This window comes from Mesoplodon densirostris, chromosome 4 (genome assembly GCF_025265405.1).
Source record: "Mesoplodon densirostris isolate mMesDen1 chromosome 4, mMesDen1 primary haplotype, whole genome shotgun sequence".
NCBI lineage: Eukaryota > Metazoa > Chordata > Mammalia > Artiodactyla > Ziphiidae > Mesoplodon > Mesoplodon densirostris.
In genome coordinates this window covers 52,280,454-52,299,110 of record NC_082664.1, presented here as the reverse complement: position 1 = coordinate 52,299,110, position 18,657 = coordinate 52,280,454, and the positions used below count along the sequence as shown (strand labels likewise).

Below are 18,657 nucleotides of genomic sequence, written 5' to 3'. Positions count from 1 at the left end.
ATTTCTCTGCGTTAAATACAGTAGCGGCTTTTAAATGTAGACATTGTAACTCAGCTATTATTTTCAGAATTCCACAAGGCATATGCCCAGTTGGCCGATCTTGGCACTCACTAACACCAGTTTCTTCAGATCATCTCTTTCTCTTTGGAGGATTTACCACTGATAAACAGCCACTAAGTAAGTACTTTAAAAACATTAAAAAGTTATTATATATCATTCATAAGTAATATATAAATAGCTGAAAAAAATCAGTATTTTAAATTTATCAGAGGGCTATAGGGTTGGTTAGAAGGTTTGCTACTAATTTTGATCCTATAACATACCTATAATTGTTTTCATATGACACATCCATTGATCCAGTAAAAAAATGACCTGGAACACTTTGCCCTGCTAAGGGAAGGGCTTACATGCTAAGGGCTTACTTGGTTAATTTAACTGCAGGGAAAAAAAGGAAATATACTTTCTGTATCTACTCAAAATCTGATTACTGTTCTTACTAAAGCTATGCTCTTTAAATATCAATGTCACATTAACAGAATAACATACTTCATAGCTCTTTTTCTTTGCAGAATAATATACTTCATAGCTCTTTTTCTTTGCTTCAATCAGGTGATGCCTGGACTTATTGCATCAGTAAAAACGAATGGATACAGTTTAATCATCCCTATACTGAAAAACCAAGGTATGAACTATTTAAAAGCTAATTCTTATGCTGAATGAATGAGGTCCATAGAGATGTACAAGACTGGTAATGATTGAGGAAATTTGATTGGCTGCATTCAGTTCATCATTCTTATTATAAGAACCCTAGCATTCACTAAGGTTTAACATTGTAGCTTTTGGAAGAAGAGAAAACCAATGTTATCCTAGTATCAGTGCTTTCTTTTTTATCATCTGTGTATGATAAATAGGGCTTGATTTTGATTTTTGCTTCATCATAAAATTACTGACATTGTTAAAATTTATACTCAAGCTCTTTAGTCGAGTTGAACTGTTTCTAGGTTTTTCATTAAAAAAACAAAAAGGAACTGGAAAGGAGAGAATTTCAAAACCCTAAAGAATGTTTATGGCAGTGGTGGGGAGGGGCTGGGGAGGGAGAATCAAGAACTTTCAATCAGATTTGCAGTTGTGCTGTATAACAAAGATCAAGAAGTCAAATCATCCAAAAAGAGCCTATTAAAACACTGATAGTTATTTTTCTTGTTAATCTCAAAAAGAATTGTTACAAAGACTGCTAAAGGAAATGATGCAGTCAAAGTTGGTGTTCAAAGCACATTTGGATAATGTCAGCCTGCATTTTTCCCCACACCTCTGGCCTAAGTACAGTCATGCCGCTAAGACGTCACTTGGCACAAATATTCTTTCCACAGAATTATCAGGCCTGAGGATACTTTGTTCACCCAGGCAGAGTCAGCATCCCTCAGATGTTTTGTGTAAGGCCAACTGGTCCTGCCCATGAAAAGAGGAAAAGAAGCAGAGGGCATATACCACTAATCCCCCGTAAGACTTTTATTGCTAACAAAAACCTAGAGAACAGTCCAGTTCACATTCCTCATTGCATAAATTAGGAATGGACCAGAAAGATAAAACAGTAACACCCAGATAAAACAGACATTGATTTTTCTAGCTTCTGCTACGTTTCCTTGAGATAACTGCATCTCACCATTATGTTTTGGGCTGCACTAAAGATCTTTAGTCTTTATTTCATCATCTCCATTCTGTAGTATAAATGATCAGTTTGGTGTTCAGGGTGACTTCAAACTCAAGTTTTTGTTTTAAATGTAGATTATGGCATACAGCTTGTGCCAGTGATGAAGGAGAAGTCATTGTGTTTGGTGGGTGTGCCAATAACCTTCTTGTCCATCACAGGGCTGTAAGTACACTACCCTTTATTAAAGGACACTTCATAATATTGCTGAAGCTTTCTTGTGAAGTACTTTTAATATATTCTTCATGTCTGTTTTTCAGGCACACAGTAATGAAATACTTATATTTTCAGTTCAACCAAAATCTCTTGTAAGGTAAGTAACTTTTTACTTGGTACTTACTTTAAATTGTGTTTCTTAAACACTTTAAATTAGTGCTCTTGAAAAAACAGGTTTATGGATAATCTAAGGGCAATAGCAAGCCTTCACTGATAAAACTATCCAGTTCCTATGAAAATCTTTAAAGTGCTTTTTCTTTTTTGGTAGTTCTTCAAGTGAATGTACTTCTAAACAGTAAAGTGAAATTATTTTTCTCTTTCTTTGTCCACTTTCAGGCTAAGCTTAGAAGCAGTCATTTGCTTTAAAGAAATGTTAGCCAGCTCGTGGAACTGCCTTCCAAAACACTTACTTCACAGTGTTAATCAGAGGTTTGGTAGTAACAACACTTCTGGATCTTAAGGCTTCATAGACAGTGCCTCTGATCACTTGCATGGACAGCAATTCTGTAAACATCAGAGTGACATTGTTTATATAATTATGTGCATTGTTGTAGTTTGCAGCTTTTTAGTTTTAGTGTGCATGTGAATGGCCTAGAGAACCTATTTTTGTGTCTAAAGTTTACAATAAATGTATTTAACACCAGTAACTGTCTTCTATTAAAACAAAAGTAAGTTAATATTTGGGCTTCTTACCCCAAGGAATGGTTATTATACTTCCTGTTTGGTAACATCAGGATATATACCTGTAGAAACATTATACTAATTATCCTTACCACTATCAAAATGGTGAAGTTATTTTTTTTTTTATTTTTTTTTTTTTTTGCGGTATGCGGGCCTCTCACTGTTGTGGCCTCCCCCGTTGCGGAGCACAGGCTCCGGACGCGCAGGCTCCGGACGCACAGGCTCAGCGGCCATGGCTCACGGGCCCAGCTGCTCCGCGGCATATGGGATCCTCCCAGACCGGGGCACGAACCCGTATCCCCTGCATCGGCAGGCGGACTCTCAACCACTTGCGCCACCAGGGAGGCCCAAAATGGTGAAGTTATTTTTTAAAGAAAGACATGAATATTTCAGATGTTTTTTTAATGGCACGAGTAGTCTATTATGTTGTATTTACAACACTAGGCTACATAAAGGTTTTTGTTATTTTTGTTGGGGTTTTTTTTGTGGTATGCAGGCCTCTCACTGTTGTGGCCTCTCGCGTTGCAGAGCACAGGCCATGGCTCACGGGCCCAGCCGCTCCGCGGCATGTGGGACCTTCCCGGACTGGGGCACGAACCCATGTTCCCTGCAACAGCAGGCAGACTCTCAACCACTGCGCCACCAGGGAAGCCCAAGGTTTTTGTTTTTAACAGTAACTTCAAAAGGAAAAATATTCTCGATAAGGTTAAGCAGGTAAAAGAAACCTTGGAAGGACCAACAGCTGTTTAGTACTTTGACCTTAATGCTTCGGCACAGGGGCTGGGGCAAGTGCTCATGTTGACTCTAGGCAGCTATTATCTAATTATTTTAAAAGTAACAGTTTTGTAGCTCATAAGGAATGAAAATAATGTATGGCTTTATTCTCCGTTCTGTTAGGAGACAGAAGAAGAAAGCTGGGTCAGGAGTCTTTAGTGGTAAGCCTAAAAGTGCACTTATGGAGTTAGGTTAAGATATAGGTTAAGATACTCTGTAACATGCTACTGATAATTACTGGAGGTGGAAAACGGTACAGAGCTGAATGAGATTACAAGGAGGAAATTAAGATGAAAAGTAAAGTAAAGGTGTATAAATGCATGGAAATTGTCAACACCAATTTCTTCTAGGTGTTATCTCTTAAGCTGAGTCATGGAAATGATTGATTTGTATTTAAAATCTGGTCTATGGGCTTCCCTGGTGGCGCAGTGGTTGAGAGTCTGCCTGCCGATGCAGGGGACACGGGTTCGTGCCCCGGTCTGGGAAGATCCCACACGCCGCGGAGCGGCTAGGCCCGTGAGCCATGGCCGCTGAGCCTGCACGTCCAGAGCCTGTGCTCCGCAACAGGAAAGGCCACAACAGTGAGAGGCCCGCATACCACAAAAAAAAAAAAAAAAAAAAAAAAAAAAAATCTGGTCTAATATGGGTAAAGGCAGAAGAAAGTCTACTCTTTCACTGCTTAGGGTTTTTAAGACTTAATCCTAAATGTTTAACCACCGCCAATCCCCACCACCACCAGAAAAAAAACTTGTGATTGGCCTGTAATAGATATACGTTATATACAGTAAACTACCAAGTCAATAGTCTAAGCAGTTGAGCCACTTCACTATTTCATTTCTTTACAGCATGAAATGAATACTTAATATTAACCTCCCAAATTTCAAGAAAATGTAGGAGGATAACTACAGATGTATACAATTAGCATTTAGCTGTCCACAGGTATTTTAGGAAATCCTATCATAGACACTGTTTCCTCTCTATAAAACTGGGAAAAAAAAATAAGTCCTTTTGGCGAATACAAGGCAACGTTTAGTTTATTTTTAAATGCGGAAGTCTTGTTACATGATGTTTTCATCTCTGAACTTCCAAAAGGCTATAAAATTGACTCTTCTCAAATATTTTAGGATTTCATTTCAGCTATTTTCTTTTTACATTCAGAAGATTGGGTGCAGACACTTTCACTTTGCCAGGAATGTTTCTTGATAAATCCGTGTCCTAAAAAAAAGAATTGCTGAGTATCTTCACAATCATATTTTCTTTTATGACAATTATATGTCCTCTGCTGTCAGAAGAATGGCATTTCTAAAATTTTCACCCAATATGATTTTACTTATTTTATAATTGCTTCTAGTAAGACCGCATTTTCTACCAAAATAATAGCTGCAGGTTCCATCTACTAACAAAGCAATAACTGCTAACATTTTTAATTGCACCACCAATCTCCAGAGGTTTCTAGAGGAATACTTTACCTTTACACTGCGGAATAAGTCTTTTTCTCTTGCTGTTGCTTCCTTGGAATGCATGAAACTATTCAAGGCTGTTTTTGCAGCTGTAAATAGAAAATAGAAAAATCTACTTCTGTTCAGTCAAGAAATGTTTAAACATAGTTCAAAAAAAAGATTTTAAATACCTTTTCCCTTTTTCTGAACTCCAGGAGTAAGTTTCACTTTGTATCTTTAAAAAGGAATTGCATGTGTTACTAAATAGAGATTACAAAATGATTCATGAGTCAGTGCTGTGGCGGCAGTTTGAGTAAACTCATGACGACTTACTTATAGTTTGTCATGGTGTTGTATGGGGCACATATTGGAATGGCAAACAGGAGTACATCTTCAGGATGTGGCTGCCCCGTCAAAGAGTCAAACAGATTTTCCTAAAAAGGGAAAACAAAAACGATTATAAAAATAATTTATACCAGTCCTAAAAGAGGAAAACTCTAATAAAACACTGTCAGAATCAATATATTTTATCATTTTCTGATAAACAGTCTTACACCCTTCGGAGCAATAAAGCAGAGTTTAATGACAATTTTTTAAATGGCACCTATTGAAACATTTAAGAGAAAAATTAATGACAATTTTTTAAATGGCACCTATTGAAACATTTAAGACATTTTTGGTTGTCACAGCTGAAGCGAGGTTGGGGGAAGAAATAGAGTACGACTGACATCTGCTAGTGGGTAAATGCCAGGGATGGGACAACTCCCTGCAACAAAGAATTACCTCCTCCAAAATGTTAATAGTGCCAAAGTTGGGAAACCCTGGGCTAGAACAGTCTTCTCTCATGCCTGTCCTTAAGGAGAAATTCTATGGCTTCTTAGAGTTCCCATTTTGTGGACTGTGTTCAAGATTACCCATATTTATTTAACATGAGTAAATTTAGATTTAGGACAAAACACTTGGTACAGTTAGTGCTTATTATATGCCATGAACTTTTCTAAACATTTTATGTATATTATCTTAATTCTCAAGACAACTCTCAGTAGGGGCAATTATTATCCCCATTTTTCAGATGAGGAAACTGAGGCGTAAAGAATGTTTCCAGGGTTGTAGTCATATGTAGTAAAGTTGGGATTCAAACCCAGAATGTGTGACTCCAGAACTTGTAGTCTTTTCTTAGTGTTTTAAGTTTTAATTAGTTAGAAGTTGTGTGTCAGGTGTTCTGGGAACTGGGTTGCAGTTAGTGTTGTAGTAGGAACCCCAATGCAAAATCATACCTCATTTCCCTGTTGGTCCAGAGCTTGCTCTTCCTGTTCCAAATATATAAAATTTTAAAAGTCAGTTATAACTTAAATTGAAATTCCAAACCATTAAAAACTATAAGGAGAAACAGTGATAAGTAAGACTGTGAGTAAATTAATAGGTGTATCCAATATAGCAGAAAGCAATGCCATTCAAAGAGAAAAAAGGTTGTTTCCCTAAAGTTTCAAAAAAAAGACTTCCACAGAATATATGCTAAAGAAGTGAATGCTATTAGGACAATTTAAAGTGACAAATAAGCTTGATAGGTTTGCCAGGGGGAAAGAAAATGGAGAATTCTGGTGAACAGAACTTTTATTTATTTGCTAGTCTCTATTCAACAGTTTTAGGATGAATTTTTCACATGTTACGATAAGCTTTACTTTATTTGCTTACTCACATTAAAAACTATCTGAAGATAATCTACTGATGAAAGAACACTCGTAATTAACACCTCTGAATATCTGAGTCTAGGGTTTACAGAATAAATAGTATAAAAATTTGAGGACAAAAATGAGTTTTAAAATTACTAAACAACACTGTTCAGGGAAAAAAGAAAACGGTATCACTTAGGATCCCTGTAAGCATTACCTGCACTGAATAGAGCACACAATTACAACCAAAGCTTTAACTGCCATAAATATAAATACAAAGTGAGACAAAATTTTTTTTACAAATCAATAAAACAGTAAATCCTTTGTTCAGAATTTCAGTAAGATGTATATATTCATGCAAGAAGATATACATAAGGGGGGCTTCCCTGGTGGCACAGTGGTTAAGAATCCGCCTGCCAATGCTGGGGACACGGGTTTGAGCCCTGGTCCAGGAAGATCCCACATGCTGCGGAGTCGCTGGGCCTGTCTGCCACAACTGCTGAGCCTACACTCTGGAGCCTGCGAGCCGCTACTACTGATCCTGCACGCCACAACTACTGAGGCCTGCGCACCTAGAGCCCGTGCTCTGCAACGGGAGAAGCCACCTCAGTGAGGGGCCCGTGCACCATGGCAAAGAGTGGCCCCTGCTCGCCGCAGCTGGAGGGCGCCCGCATGCAGCAGCAAAGACCCAACGCAGCCAAAAATAAATAAATAAGAAAACAAATAGCTAATCAGTATTTAAAAAAAAAAAAGAAATATGTAAGGCTGGGCTTTTGTATTCAGTTGATAGAACAATTAGGCAACTATATTAACTGGAAAAATTGTTAATATCTCAAACTGTAGCTAGACTGAACATCATGTAAGATACTATAACATATTCTTATAGAAAAACCTAGAAAAGTGCAAATTCCTTTCCCACTCGTCATCAAGATAATCCTAATTATCTTTTATTTTAACTAAGTTCCCACCAGAATCTAGCCTCTCCATAAAATTTTCTAATGGCTTATGATAAACTTTTTATGAGCTATCAACACTACCATTTTTATGCTTATATACTGCAATTTTAGTCTTTTAGGTTGTATTTCTAAGATGACTTTCCATTAAGAATAGCGTTACCACTCATCCTGGTTTTAGCACTGTAAATCCCATGTCCTGGGAACCCTGGGATGGTTGGTCACCCTAATTAAGAAGCAAAAGCCCACATGTGTGGTAGCCTTACCTTGTCATCATGTGGATCATCTACAGCCAAGTCTTGTAACTCATGAGTTGTAACTTCAAGGAATGGAGTTTCTTTCTTTATGCTGTCTGAAACTCTTGGTCCACCTTTAGGTTTCTGGGGCTGTTTCTTCACTGGTTCATCCTTTATTTTACCTTTCTTCCCCTTCTTCCCTTTTTCTTCTTTGTTTGAACCTGCAGACTTCAATTCATAGAGGGAAAAACAGTTAATGTTGTCAGTATTTTAACAAAGTATTGAATGTAAAGCATATGATAGGCAGTGGTCTGGATGCCCTTGAAAAACAAAAGAAGAAAATGTTTTTAGATGTTATTTACCCCTAGCAATTTCATGATGAGCTCACGTTCTTCTTCATCTTGGTCCTTGTACTTTTCCTTCATTTTTTTCATTTTACTCTACAAAATAAAAAAATTTTGGTTGGAAAAATTCAGCAGTAAAAAAATGTTAACACATGTTTTTTAAAGAGAAGGTGCTACTTTATTTCTGTCAAAGTTGCTTATTGAGTAAGGCACCATTATAACAAACAACATGAAGTCTATAAAGATGGATAAACCATAGTCCTCACCCTCAAACAATTTACCATCTGGTGGAAAAAGAAGATACATAGAAGAGTAAGGACAAATTAATGCAAAATATTCTAAATACAAACAAGTTTACTTTTAAGATAATTTAGAGAAAGGAGACATTTTTTTCACCTTGAGCAAGAATTGTAGGGAAGAAATAAAGCAAAACCAAAAGATTCATAGTACCTGGGAATATATGAACCGCAAGATTATAAAGTAAAGACAGAGCAGAGTAGTAACAGCAAGTCATCGCACTTGGTTGGCATCAGGATACATATACAGAGGAAGAATAGGAAATAAGGCAGCAAAGCTTAGCTGGGTATTTATTGTAGAGGCTATCAACACTTCAAGTTTTATCAGTTAAACTACTGATTCTTTACTCTGGGTACACATCCAACTCACCCGAGCAGTTTTTAAAACTACAGACATACAGGCTTCACCTTCAAAGACTTTTTATCTTGACTAGTCTTAGCTAGGACCCAAATAACAAATTTTTAAAATTTTAAAGATTGCTTTAAACAAGACATACAAAAACCCACTAACTATAAAAGACTGATAAATCAGACTTCATTAAAATTAACAAATGCTGCTCATCAAAAAACACTACTACAGGGACTTCCCTGGCAGTCCAGTGGTTGGGACTTCGCCTTCCAATGCAGGGAGTGTGGGTTCGATCCCTGGCAGGGAGCTGAGATCCCACATGTCTCTGGGCCAAAAAAAAGACCAAAACATAAAACAGAAGCAATATTGTAACAAATTCAATAAAGAAAAAAAAAAAAAAGGTCCACATCAAAAAAAAAAAAAAAAAAAACCCACTACTACAGAAGTGAAAACACAAGTCTTGAAACATGAAAAGTAGTTGTAATACATATAACCAAGAAAAGACTTGTATTCAGGATTTCAAAGAACTCCTATAAATCAACAAGAAAGCTGGACAACCCAACTTTTTAAAGCCAAATTAAGTTTCAATATACACACACTTAAATGGCTTAAAAAACGCTAACAATACCAAATGTTAGTGATGATATGAAGCAACTGGAACTCTGATACACTGCTTGATGTGAAATTGGTACAAGTACTCTGGAAAACTGGTAATATCTACTGAAGCCAAACACAATATGTGCACTATAACCCAGCATTTCCACTCCTAGCTATACACAACAGAAATGCACACTTGTGAACCTAAAAGATACACGTCTTCGATTATCAACAATACAGCAGACAAATTGTGGCAGATCCATCAGTGGAATGCTATGAACTACTGTTACGCACAACAACATGGATGAGTCACAAGGTTGAGTGAAAGATGCCAGACCAAAGAATATATACAGTATGATTGCTTTCTTACATCAAGTTCAGAAACAGGCAAGGACTTCCCTGGTGGCGCAGTGGTTAAGAATCCGCCTGCCAATGCAGGGGACAAGGGTTCGAGCCCTGGTCCGGGAAGATCCCACATGCCGCGGAGCAACTAAGCCCGTGCGCCACAGTTACTGAGCCTGCACTCTAGAGCCCGCGAGCCACAACTACTGAAGCCCGCACGCCTAGAGCCCGTGCTCCGCAACAAGAGGAGCCACCGCAATGAGAGCCTGCGCACCGCCATGAAGAGTAGCCCCCGCTTGCTGCAACTAGGGAAAGCCCGAGTGCAGCAACGAAGACCCAAAGTAGCCAAAAATAAATAAATAAAATAAATAAATTTTAAAAAAACAGGCAAAATAATCTACAGTGATTAAAGAACAATGTTTTTCTCTGGTGGGGATACTATTTATAGAAAGGGACAAGAGTGAGCCCTCTGGAGTAATATAAACATTCAAGTGTCTTATTCTGAGTGGTGGTTTCACAGATATATGTGCATATAAAAACTGAGCTAAAAACAAGCTTTGTGCATTTTACTATGTGTACATTACACCTCAAAAATCAAAAAACCCCAAGAATAAAATAAACACTATTACCAATAAATTGAACCAAGAAATGGAAAACCCAATAAAAAGAACAGTTTCTTGGAAAATATAACTTAGGAAAACCAACTTTGAAAAAACCAGAAAACCTGAATGATAATCACTAAAAAATTTAGTTAGAACTTAAAAACCTACCCATATATCCCCAAATATCAGGCCTGGGTTTATAAGCAATTGCTAAAAAAATTTCAAGGAACAATCTTCATTTTACACAAAGTACTAGGGAGCAGAAAAAGGGAAAAGTATCAAACTTACTTTATGAAGCTGGTATCACCTAGATACCAAAAACTGGCAAGGACAGTATTAGGGGCCAGTTTAAGAGATTTTCTTAAGTAATTTACCACACTAACTCATGAAGGGAGAAAAATAATACATGCAGAAAAACCATTCAATAAAATTTAACTCATCATTATTAAAACTAGCCCTTTGTAAAGGATATTTATCAACAACCCACAAGAAACATCCTACAATGTTAAAGATCTCAGAAATAGTCCCTTTAATGTATAACAAAGAAGCACACTATTGTTACTTTTATGTAACACTGTATTGACGTTTGAGCCAGTACAAGGTGAGAAAAATAATAATAGATGTTAGGATTAGAAGAGAAGAAAAGCCGTTATTTGTAGACAGTGACTGCCTGAATTTCATCTGTAGATGAAATATTAAATATTCAGTGAGATTGCCTAATACTAGATCTACACATGAAAATTGTCTTTCTATATACCAGTAACTAATAACCATGAAGTGGAAGTTTTAAAAATACACCATTTACTGGACTTCCCTGGTAGTACAGTGGTTAAGAATCCGCCTGCCAGTGCAGAGGACACAGGTTCGAGCCCTGGTCCGGGAAGATACCATGTGCCATGGAGCAACTAAGCCCGTATGCCACAACTACTGAAGCCTGCGTGCCTAGAGCTTGTGCTCTGCAACAAGAGAAGCCACCACAATGAGAAGCCCACGCACCACAATGAAGAGCAACCCCCGTTTGCCGCAACTAGAGAAAGCCCGTGTGCAGCAACGAAGACCCAACGCAGCCAAAAATAAATAAATAAAAATATACCACTTACAAAAAGTAAGACAATTATAAGTAGGAATAGATAGGATGTACAAGACTTTAAAAGGAAATATATCTTTACTGAAGAATATAAAATATTCTTATGTACTTATGGTCCACATTCACGAACAGTTAGACTCAATATGGTAAAGATGATAGTTCTCCACAAAATAATCTAAAAATTTAATGTATTTTAGTAAAAATTCCATCAGGATTTGCCTTGGAACTTATCTGCAGAATATTTCATTGTATAAATGCATCATGTTATTTTTTGTTATTTTATGTTATTAGGCATTTAAGATTTTCAGATTTTTTACAATTATAAACATCAACTTATGAGAATTCCCTGGTGGTCCAATGGTTAGGACTGTGCGCTTTCACTACCAAGGGCCCAGGTTTGACCCCTGGTGGGGAATGAAGATCCCACCAGCCATGCGGTGCGGCCAAAAAATAAAATAAAATCAACTTGATGAATATCCTTAGTGCATACATATGATTTTTTTAGGATAAATTTCTAAAAATAAGAATTGCTGAGTGAGTCAGAGGGCAAATGCATTGTTAAGGACTCTTTTAAAAAACATTTATTTATTTACTTATGTGGCTGCTTAGTTGTGGCACGCAGGATCCTCACTGTGGTATGCAGGGTCTTTCATTGCGGCACGCAGGCGCAGTAGTTGCAGTGCGCAGGCTTAGTTGCCCCGCGGCATGTGGGATTGTAGTTCCCCAACCAGGAACCAAACCCACGTACCCTGCATTGGAAGGCAGATTCTTAACCACTGGACCACCAGGGAAGAATTGTTAGAGGACTCTTGCTTGAAATTCCCATGGTATATATTCAAACTTTTATTGAATGACTGAACACACATTATCGATTAATTTGATGGGTGAAAAAATTCCCCTTGATGACATAGCATTTCTCTGATCCCTGCTCCCCCACCCCCCAATCTGTCATTTGTCTTTCAATTTTATTGATGGTTCTTTTCTCCACATGATATTTACTTCAATATTTTTAAAAACATTGACTAGCCACTAATTTTTAATGTTTCATACCCTCCCAATCTGTACTTTATCAAATACTAAATTTTAAAATACACAGTTTATGGTTCTATGTGTAGATTTTATTCTGCCTCACTTTTCTATCTGGCTGTTCCTATGTTAACACATACTGTTTTAATAATTCTAACAGTAAATGTTTTACTACCTAGTAGGGAAATCGTTCCTTGATCTTCTTTTTCAAGATTTTCTGGGACTTCCCTGGTGGTGCAGTGGTTAGGAGTCCGCCTGCCAATGCAGGGGATTCGGGTTCGAGCCCTGGTCCAGGAGGATACCACATGCCATGGAGCAGCTGAGCCAGTGACCCACAACTACTGAAGCCCACACGCCTAGAGCCGGTGCTCCATAACAAAGACAAGCCACCGCGACGAGAAGCCCCCGCACCGCAACGAAGAGTAGCCCCCATTCACCACAACTAGAGAAAGCCCGCGCATAGCAATGAAGACCCAACAGAGCCGAAAATAAATAAATAAACAAACAAACAAACAAATAAATAATTGTATTAAAAAAATATTTTCTTAGCTATTCTCTGGTATTTACTCTTTCAAATGAACTTCAGAATTACGTTATCAAGTTAATTAAAATCTCAATTCTTTTTTGAATGACTTCATGTTGAATTTACATATTAATATGAATTGATTTCTTCCCTTCCATATTTATAGTATATCCTTTCACTTATATGAAGCCCACTGGAAAAAAACATAGGAAATTCTGACTATTATGGATGGAAGAAAGATAAAACGTGATCTTTACTAAGATTTCAAAGGAATTTAATTTTCCTAAAGATATACCTATACATCAGCTCACAATCTCTTTACACTGCTACAACATTATTAAAGTACAGTCTATACCCACTACCTCTTCCTTCATTCCTTACCTTTATAAAATATGTAAGAACTGTAACCAAAATTGCATTAATAACTGAAAAAGAAATCACTGCATTAAATTATCAATGGAGACCAGCATTGCCAGTTATTAGCTGACTGTTTCTGGCAAATAAATCACAATCTCCTATTACTCTTCTACATAACATGAAAGCTTCTGTATAGATGATCTTAAAAGAACAGAACAGTGATCTCTATGCTCCCTAAACACTATCTTTTCAACTAATTTTCAAAAGAAGTCACACAGGATTATTCTTTTGTCTACATCTTGTTTCATTTAAACCTCACAACTTCATTTGTGAATCATGTAGTACTAACTTTAACAGCTCACCCCAAAGTTGTATTACCTTTTGTCCTCGTTTCATTGGCTGCACAGCCGGGGCATTTTTGCTGGTGTTCTGATGAGTTTCAATGTGTAGAGCATTTTCTTTTTCTTTGTCCTTTCCTTCTATCATTTCTAAATCCCCTGAGTCACTTGGAAGCTTTTTTTTCTTCATTTCCCTAAATATAAATGAAACGGAAACATCTAAGAATTTCATATTCTTAGTACCCTAAAAAAATTACATGGGGAGGGGAACATGTGCAATATATAAGAGATCAAGGCTTCTGCTTAATTTGATATCACCAGGCTACAGTATACAAGAAGTGCAAGTCATCATACAAGAAAAAGCTGAAAATTTTTCTCTCATGCATTTATCATTCTTTCTGTCATCCAGGCTCAAAATACTGTCATCCTTGACTTATCCTGATTCAGTAACCACATACAGTCCCTCAACACTTTGATGGCCAGGCACTGGGATTTGTAGTCTTCATATCAACATGGCCTTGGCAGACGTTAGGTATTCAATAAAACATTTGTGGATTGGTTAGCAGAATAAATGGATTTTAAAAATAAGCAGATTAGGGCTTCCCTGGTGGCGCAGTGGTTGGGAGTCCACCTGCCGATGCGGGGGGCGCGGGTTCGTGCCCTGGTCCGGGAGGATCCCACATGCCGCGGAGCAGCTAGGCCCGTGAGCCATGGCCGCTGGGCCTGCTCGTCTGGAGCCCGTGCTCTGCGACGGGAGAGGCCGCGGCAGTGAGGGGCCCGCGTACCACAAAAAAATAATAATAATAAGCAGATTAAAGAGAAAAGAAAAATTCTATTACTGTGATATTTTTCATGTGCGATCTCTTCTATTCCCAATGCCACTGCCCTAAGTCCAGGTCCTTATCACTTGCCACCCAGACTTCCTCCATATTTCCCCCATAATCTGTTCTACATGAACTTCTAGATTATTTTTCCATAACTGTTTACCTATGTCACACTCCCATTCAAAATATTCCAAAAGTCCTCCTCACATCACTTTCAGGATAAGTCCAAAACACTTAGCTTGTCATTCTAGGTTCTCCACTTTTGGTCCAATCTCACTTTGCCAATACTACCAGTTCACAAACATGAATATTCTGTTCCTTTCACCTCAATCTATCTATCATTTCCCCAAAGCACTTTGAATATTACATCCAAATACCCACCACCTCCTCCCCTTTGATCATACTAATTCTCCTTGGAGTCTCTGACCTTCTTAACTTCATTTACCTAAGATCCTACTATATCTTCAAGGTATAAACTTCTGATGGTATTTCCCAAAACACCTGAACTCAAAGTAAATTCTTACTCCTGAATTACTGTATCACTTTCAGATAACACTATTTATAGATTTATGGCTATTTCCTGAATCCAGGACTCAAAAGCTTCTTGATGGCATGAACTTTATATTTTACCTCTTTGTGTACTCAGTATCTAGCATAATACCATGTATTCAGAGAGTTTTCTGTAATTGTTTATAATGATAATCTTTCTCAAACAAAAGAGTTTATTATCCACTTCAATCTAGGCCCTCTTTCTGGAGTGCTTTACTAGTTGTAGTCTTTTTCACCCTACAGTAGTTGTCTCAGTTGTCCCTTTCATTCTGCCTCTATCTTTTTCTTTTTCTGTTCGCCTTCTGAGCCCTACTACATTAGAGAAAAAGAAAAGACAAGGAAGAAACCCCAAGTCTTCTTTTTACATAAAAATTTCCTAATTTGAGTACAGGAATGCCTCAGAGATATTGCAGATTCTGTTCCAGACCACTGCAATAAAGTGAATATCGCAGTAAAGCGAGTCATGAATTTTTTGGTTTCCCAGTGCATATAAAGTTATGCCTACACTCTACTGCAGTCTATTAAGTGTGCAAACCAATATGTCTTTTTTTTTTTTTTTTTTTTTTTTTTCGGTACACGGGCCTCTCCCGTTGTGGAGCACAGGCTCCGGACGCGCAGGCTCAGCGGCCATGGCTCAGAGGCCCAGCCGCTCCGCGGCATGTGGGATCTTCCCAGACCGGGGCACGAACCCGTGTCCCCTGCATCGGCAGGCGGACTCTCAACCACTGTGCCACCAGGGAAGCCCCAATATGTCTTTAAAAAAGCAATGTGGGCCTCCCTGGTGGCGCAAGTGGTTGAGAGTCTGCCTGCCGATGCGGGGGATACGGGTTCGTGCCCCGGTCTGGGAGGATCCCACATGCCGCGGAGTGGCTGGGCCCGTGAGCCATGCGCGTCCGGAGCCTGTGCTCCGCAACGGGGGAGGCCACAACAGTGAGAGGCCCGCATACCGCAAAAAAAAAAAAAAAAAAAAAAAGCAATGTATATACCTTAATTTAAAAACAGTTTATTGCTAAAAAATGCTTACCACCATCTGAGCCTTCAGTGAGTCATAATCTTTTTATAATAGTAACATCAAAGATCACTGATCACAGATCACCATAACAAATATAATAATAAGGAAAAAGTTTGAAATATTGCAAGCATTCCAAAATACGACCCAGAGACATGAAGTGAACAAATGCTGTTGGAAAAATGGTGCCAATAGATTTGCTCCATGTGGGGCCACCATAAACCTTCAATTTGTAAAAAACACAATATCTGCAAAGCACAATAAAATGAGGTATGCCTGTATTCTTGTTTATTTCTGTCAATATTATCCTAGAATCAGCCTGTCTAATACACTGCAATTATTATTAATGTACATATTTATGTAATAAAAGGTCTGTCTTGTGTTACTTGACCTATCTCACTGATTACAGTGGCAGACTGGGGCCCTAAAACAGAAAAACCTGTTAGAGCAGAATATGAAAAACTAAACAAAATTTATGCTAAGTCTTGGTAATTTTAGTAAGGGAGATCTTTATAACAGCCAAGTGATCTGTCATAACTGAATTGTTAATTTAAAAAAAAAATAGATGCTTTTCAGTTAAATAACACAAGTATATTTACCTTCTTTCCTTGGCTGACAAATGCCTCCGGCTCTGCAATTTACTGTCGCTCTATTAAAATTAAAACAAAAAACAAGCAAATATAAACAATAACATCACCACTGTTAAATTTTCATAAAGCTAAAATTAAAAAGTAGAAAATTATTTATTGAGAAGGACATGATGTTCTTCATAAAACTGAAAAAAAAACCTTTACCATATTAGAAGATTCCTCTTTTGAAGCCAATTTCTGGAGAGACCTATGGAAACAAACAGAAACAGAAGTCCACTACCCTATAAAAGGCATTCATTTATAAAGTCCCAAAACATTCCCATATCATACTCTTAGTTAATTATCGGCAATTCTACGAATTTTCAAATTTGGCAAAATTAGAAAAAATATAATCAAATTGCTCATCTCCTCACTTTAAAATATATTCTTAAATAGTTGACATGTATTGGACACTTACTATGTACCAGGCACTGCTAGATGCTTTACATTCATGTAACCTTCAAAACCCTATGAAGGGGGTACCATTCTCTTTTCACCAAGAAGAAAACTGAAGCTTAGACATAGAGTCACTTGCCCAAGGACATACTCTAAGATTCAATACTGGTCTGACTCCTAAGCCTTTCCTAACTACTCCAATAATAAAGCTTTTATAGCTATGGTATTGTTTACCTGGTGATCAGTAAGACATTAAAGACTAAGACACCTTTTTTTTTTTAATGTAACTGCTTTTATTATTAGCATTTATAACCATTTACTTGTTTCTATTTTGACCTAGTTTGGCCACTTTTATATATATTGTGTTTTTCTACCCTGGGTCCTGGGAATTTCTTAAGAGAGATCTACCCCGCTATCAAATGGTGAAAAGATAGTAAGCTTGTAGGACAATGGAGGGTAAAAGCACTGAAGTCAATCTTGGTATTATTTGTATAAGGATTAACTCTTCATCACTCCCAGCTGACAAAATAAAACTTAAAATTACAGTTTTTAAATTACCTTTGGGATTGAAGGTGGGACAAGTCAATGGAAGTATCAGGATAATGTAATGTCTCTTCCCCTTCATCCTTCATTTCACCAACAGGTTCCTGATGTTTTACCACCTCCTCAGATTCTCCTTCATCTTCAGAGCTTTCTTCCTGAATTAGTTCATTTAGCTCATCACCACCACTCTGAATAGTAATATCCCCTTGGTCAACCTGAGTCACAAGTTCCACTTCCACAGGACGCCCATGTAATTCCTCTTTATCTTCTTCACTGCTGTCACCTCCATCTATTGAATTACCATAAGGAAAGTCAGAGTGCTATCACCACACAAAGTTAGGTGATTTCCTTGAAAACTTCATAAAAATATTCAATTCACTCCCTCTGTCTCCAAAAGATCACCAGAAAAATGCCTGATCTTCCCCAAAGGTTACTCTGCCTTAGACAAAAGGATACTCTGATCAGGAATTGTTTGGAATAAATTATCTCCAAGATCCTTTACTACAATAGATTTCTTAAGACATTGCGACCATTTCTACAATGAAAACTATCGCTTGTCTTTGTTAAGTATTTCCAAAAAGGAGGAAAATAGAAGTAGTTATATAAATTCTGCCACTTTTATTATAATTTGCACATGAGAACTGAAATGAGATAAAACAAGTTACATAACTGGCACACAGCAAGTGTTCACACTTTTGCAAAAGGAACACTGTCTAGTAGTAATAATATGGTCTAGTTACCTCACCTATAAAATAAGATGCTCACAACCGGTTGTGAGAATTCAATAAAAAATAATGTAAATAAAGTATACATGTCACAAACATGGTGAAAATTCAAAAATAGAATCATGTACAATAGCAGTTGTAAGTGAAACAATGAAATATTACTCCTAAAAAGGAATGACTCTAGCAGATGTAAAAATAACTTAGAGGGCATACATTCCCTAGTTCCTTTAGGTAGGTAGGTATATTTATTTCAGCCAACCACAGCTGCTCTCTACTTGAAGCAAATACATTATTAAATCAAGCTAAATTCTCATAAGAAATTATACTTGTTATAAACTCATCTTTGTATTGCTTCAAATTCCTAAACCCAAAAGTAAATGCTCACTTATATATACCCGAGTCTATCTCTGTTAAACACATTTAGGTACTACTCATTGAATA

General features: G+C 37.4%; 2 protein-coding genes across 6 annotated transcripts in view; one reads left to right on the top strand and one right to left on the bottom strand.

The window, feature by feature from the left end:
• KLHDC2 (kelch domain containing 2) overlaps positions 1–12,847 on the top strand; it is a 28,595-nt gene extending 15,748 nt beyond the window's left edge. For 2 of the 5 annotated variants that reach the window (XM_060096259.1, XM_060096260.1), the window contains exons 10-14: positions 68–177; positions 610–682; positions 1,786–1,873; positions 1,969–2,021; positions 12,536–12,847. In XM_060096259.1, the coding sequence (XP_059952242.1) occupies positions 68–177; positions 610–682; positions 1,786–1,873; positions 1,969–2,021; positions 12,536–12,668 (457 nt within the window). In that variant the 3' untranslated portion in view covers positions 12,669–12,847. Of the gene's footprint in view, positions 1–67; positions 178–609; positions 683–1,785; positions 1,874–1,968; positions 2,022–2,260; positions 2,582–3,502; positions 3,541–12,502 lie in introns of those variants that run through there. The other 3 variants (XM_060096262.1, XM_060096263.1, XM_060096261.1) reach the window with 3 other exon arrangements.
• The window catches only part of NEMF (nuclear export mediator factor), a 55,544-nt gene continuing 41,282 nt past the window's right edge, over positions 4,396–18,657 (bottom strand). The window contains exons 23-33 of the mRNA XM_060096258.1: positions 17,507–17,780; positions 16,718–16,760; positions 16,523–16,572; positions 13,582–13,735; positions 8,043–8,120; positions 7,711–7,908; positions 6,096–6,128; positions 5,152–5,252; positions 5,010–5,053; positions 4,849–4,928; positions 4,396–4,594 (exon numbers count right to left, since the gene is read on the bottom strand). Of these exons, the coding sequence (XP_059952241.1) occupies positions 4,517–4,594; positions 4,849–4,928; positions 5,010–5,053; positions 5,152–5,252; positions 6,096–6,128; positions 7,711–7,908; positions 8,043–8,120; positions 13,582–13,735; positions 16,523–16,572; positions 16,718–16,760; positions 17,507–17,780 (1,133 nt within the window). The 3' untranslated portion in view covers positions 4,396–4,516. The remainder of the gene's footprint in view (positions 4,595–4,848; positions 4,929–5,009; positions 5,054–5,151; positions 5,253–6,095; positions 6,129–7,710; positions 7,909–8,042; positions 8,121–13,581; positions 13,736–16,522; positions 16,573–16,717; positions 16,761–17,506; positions 17,781–18,657) is intronic.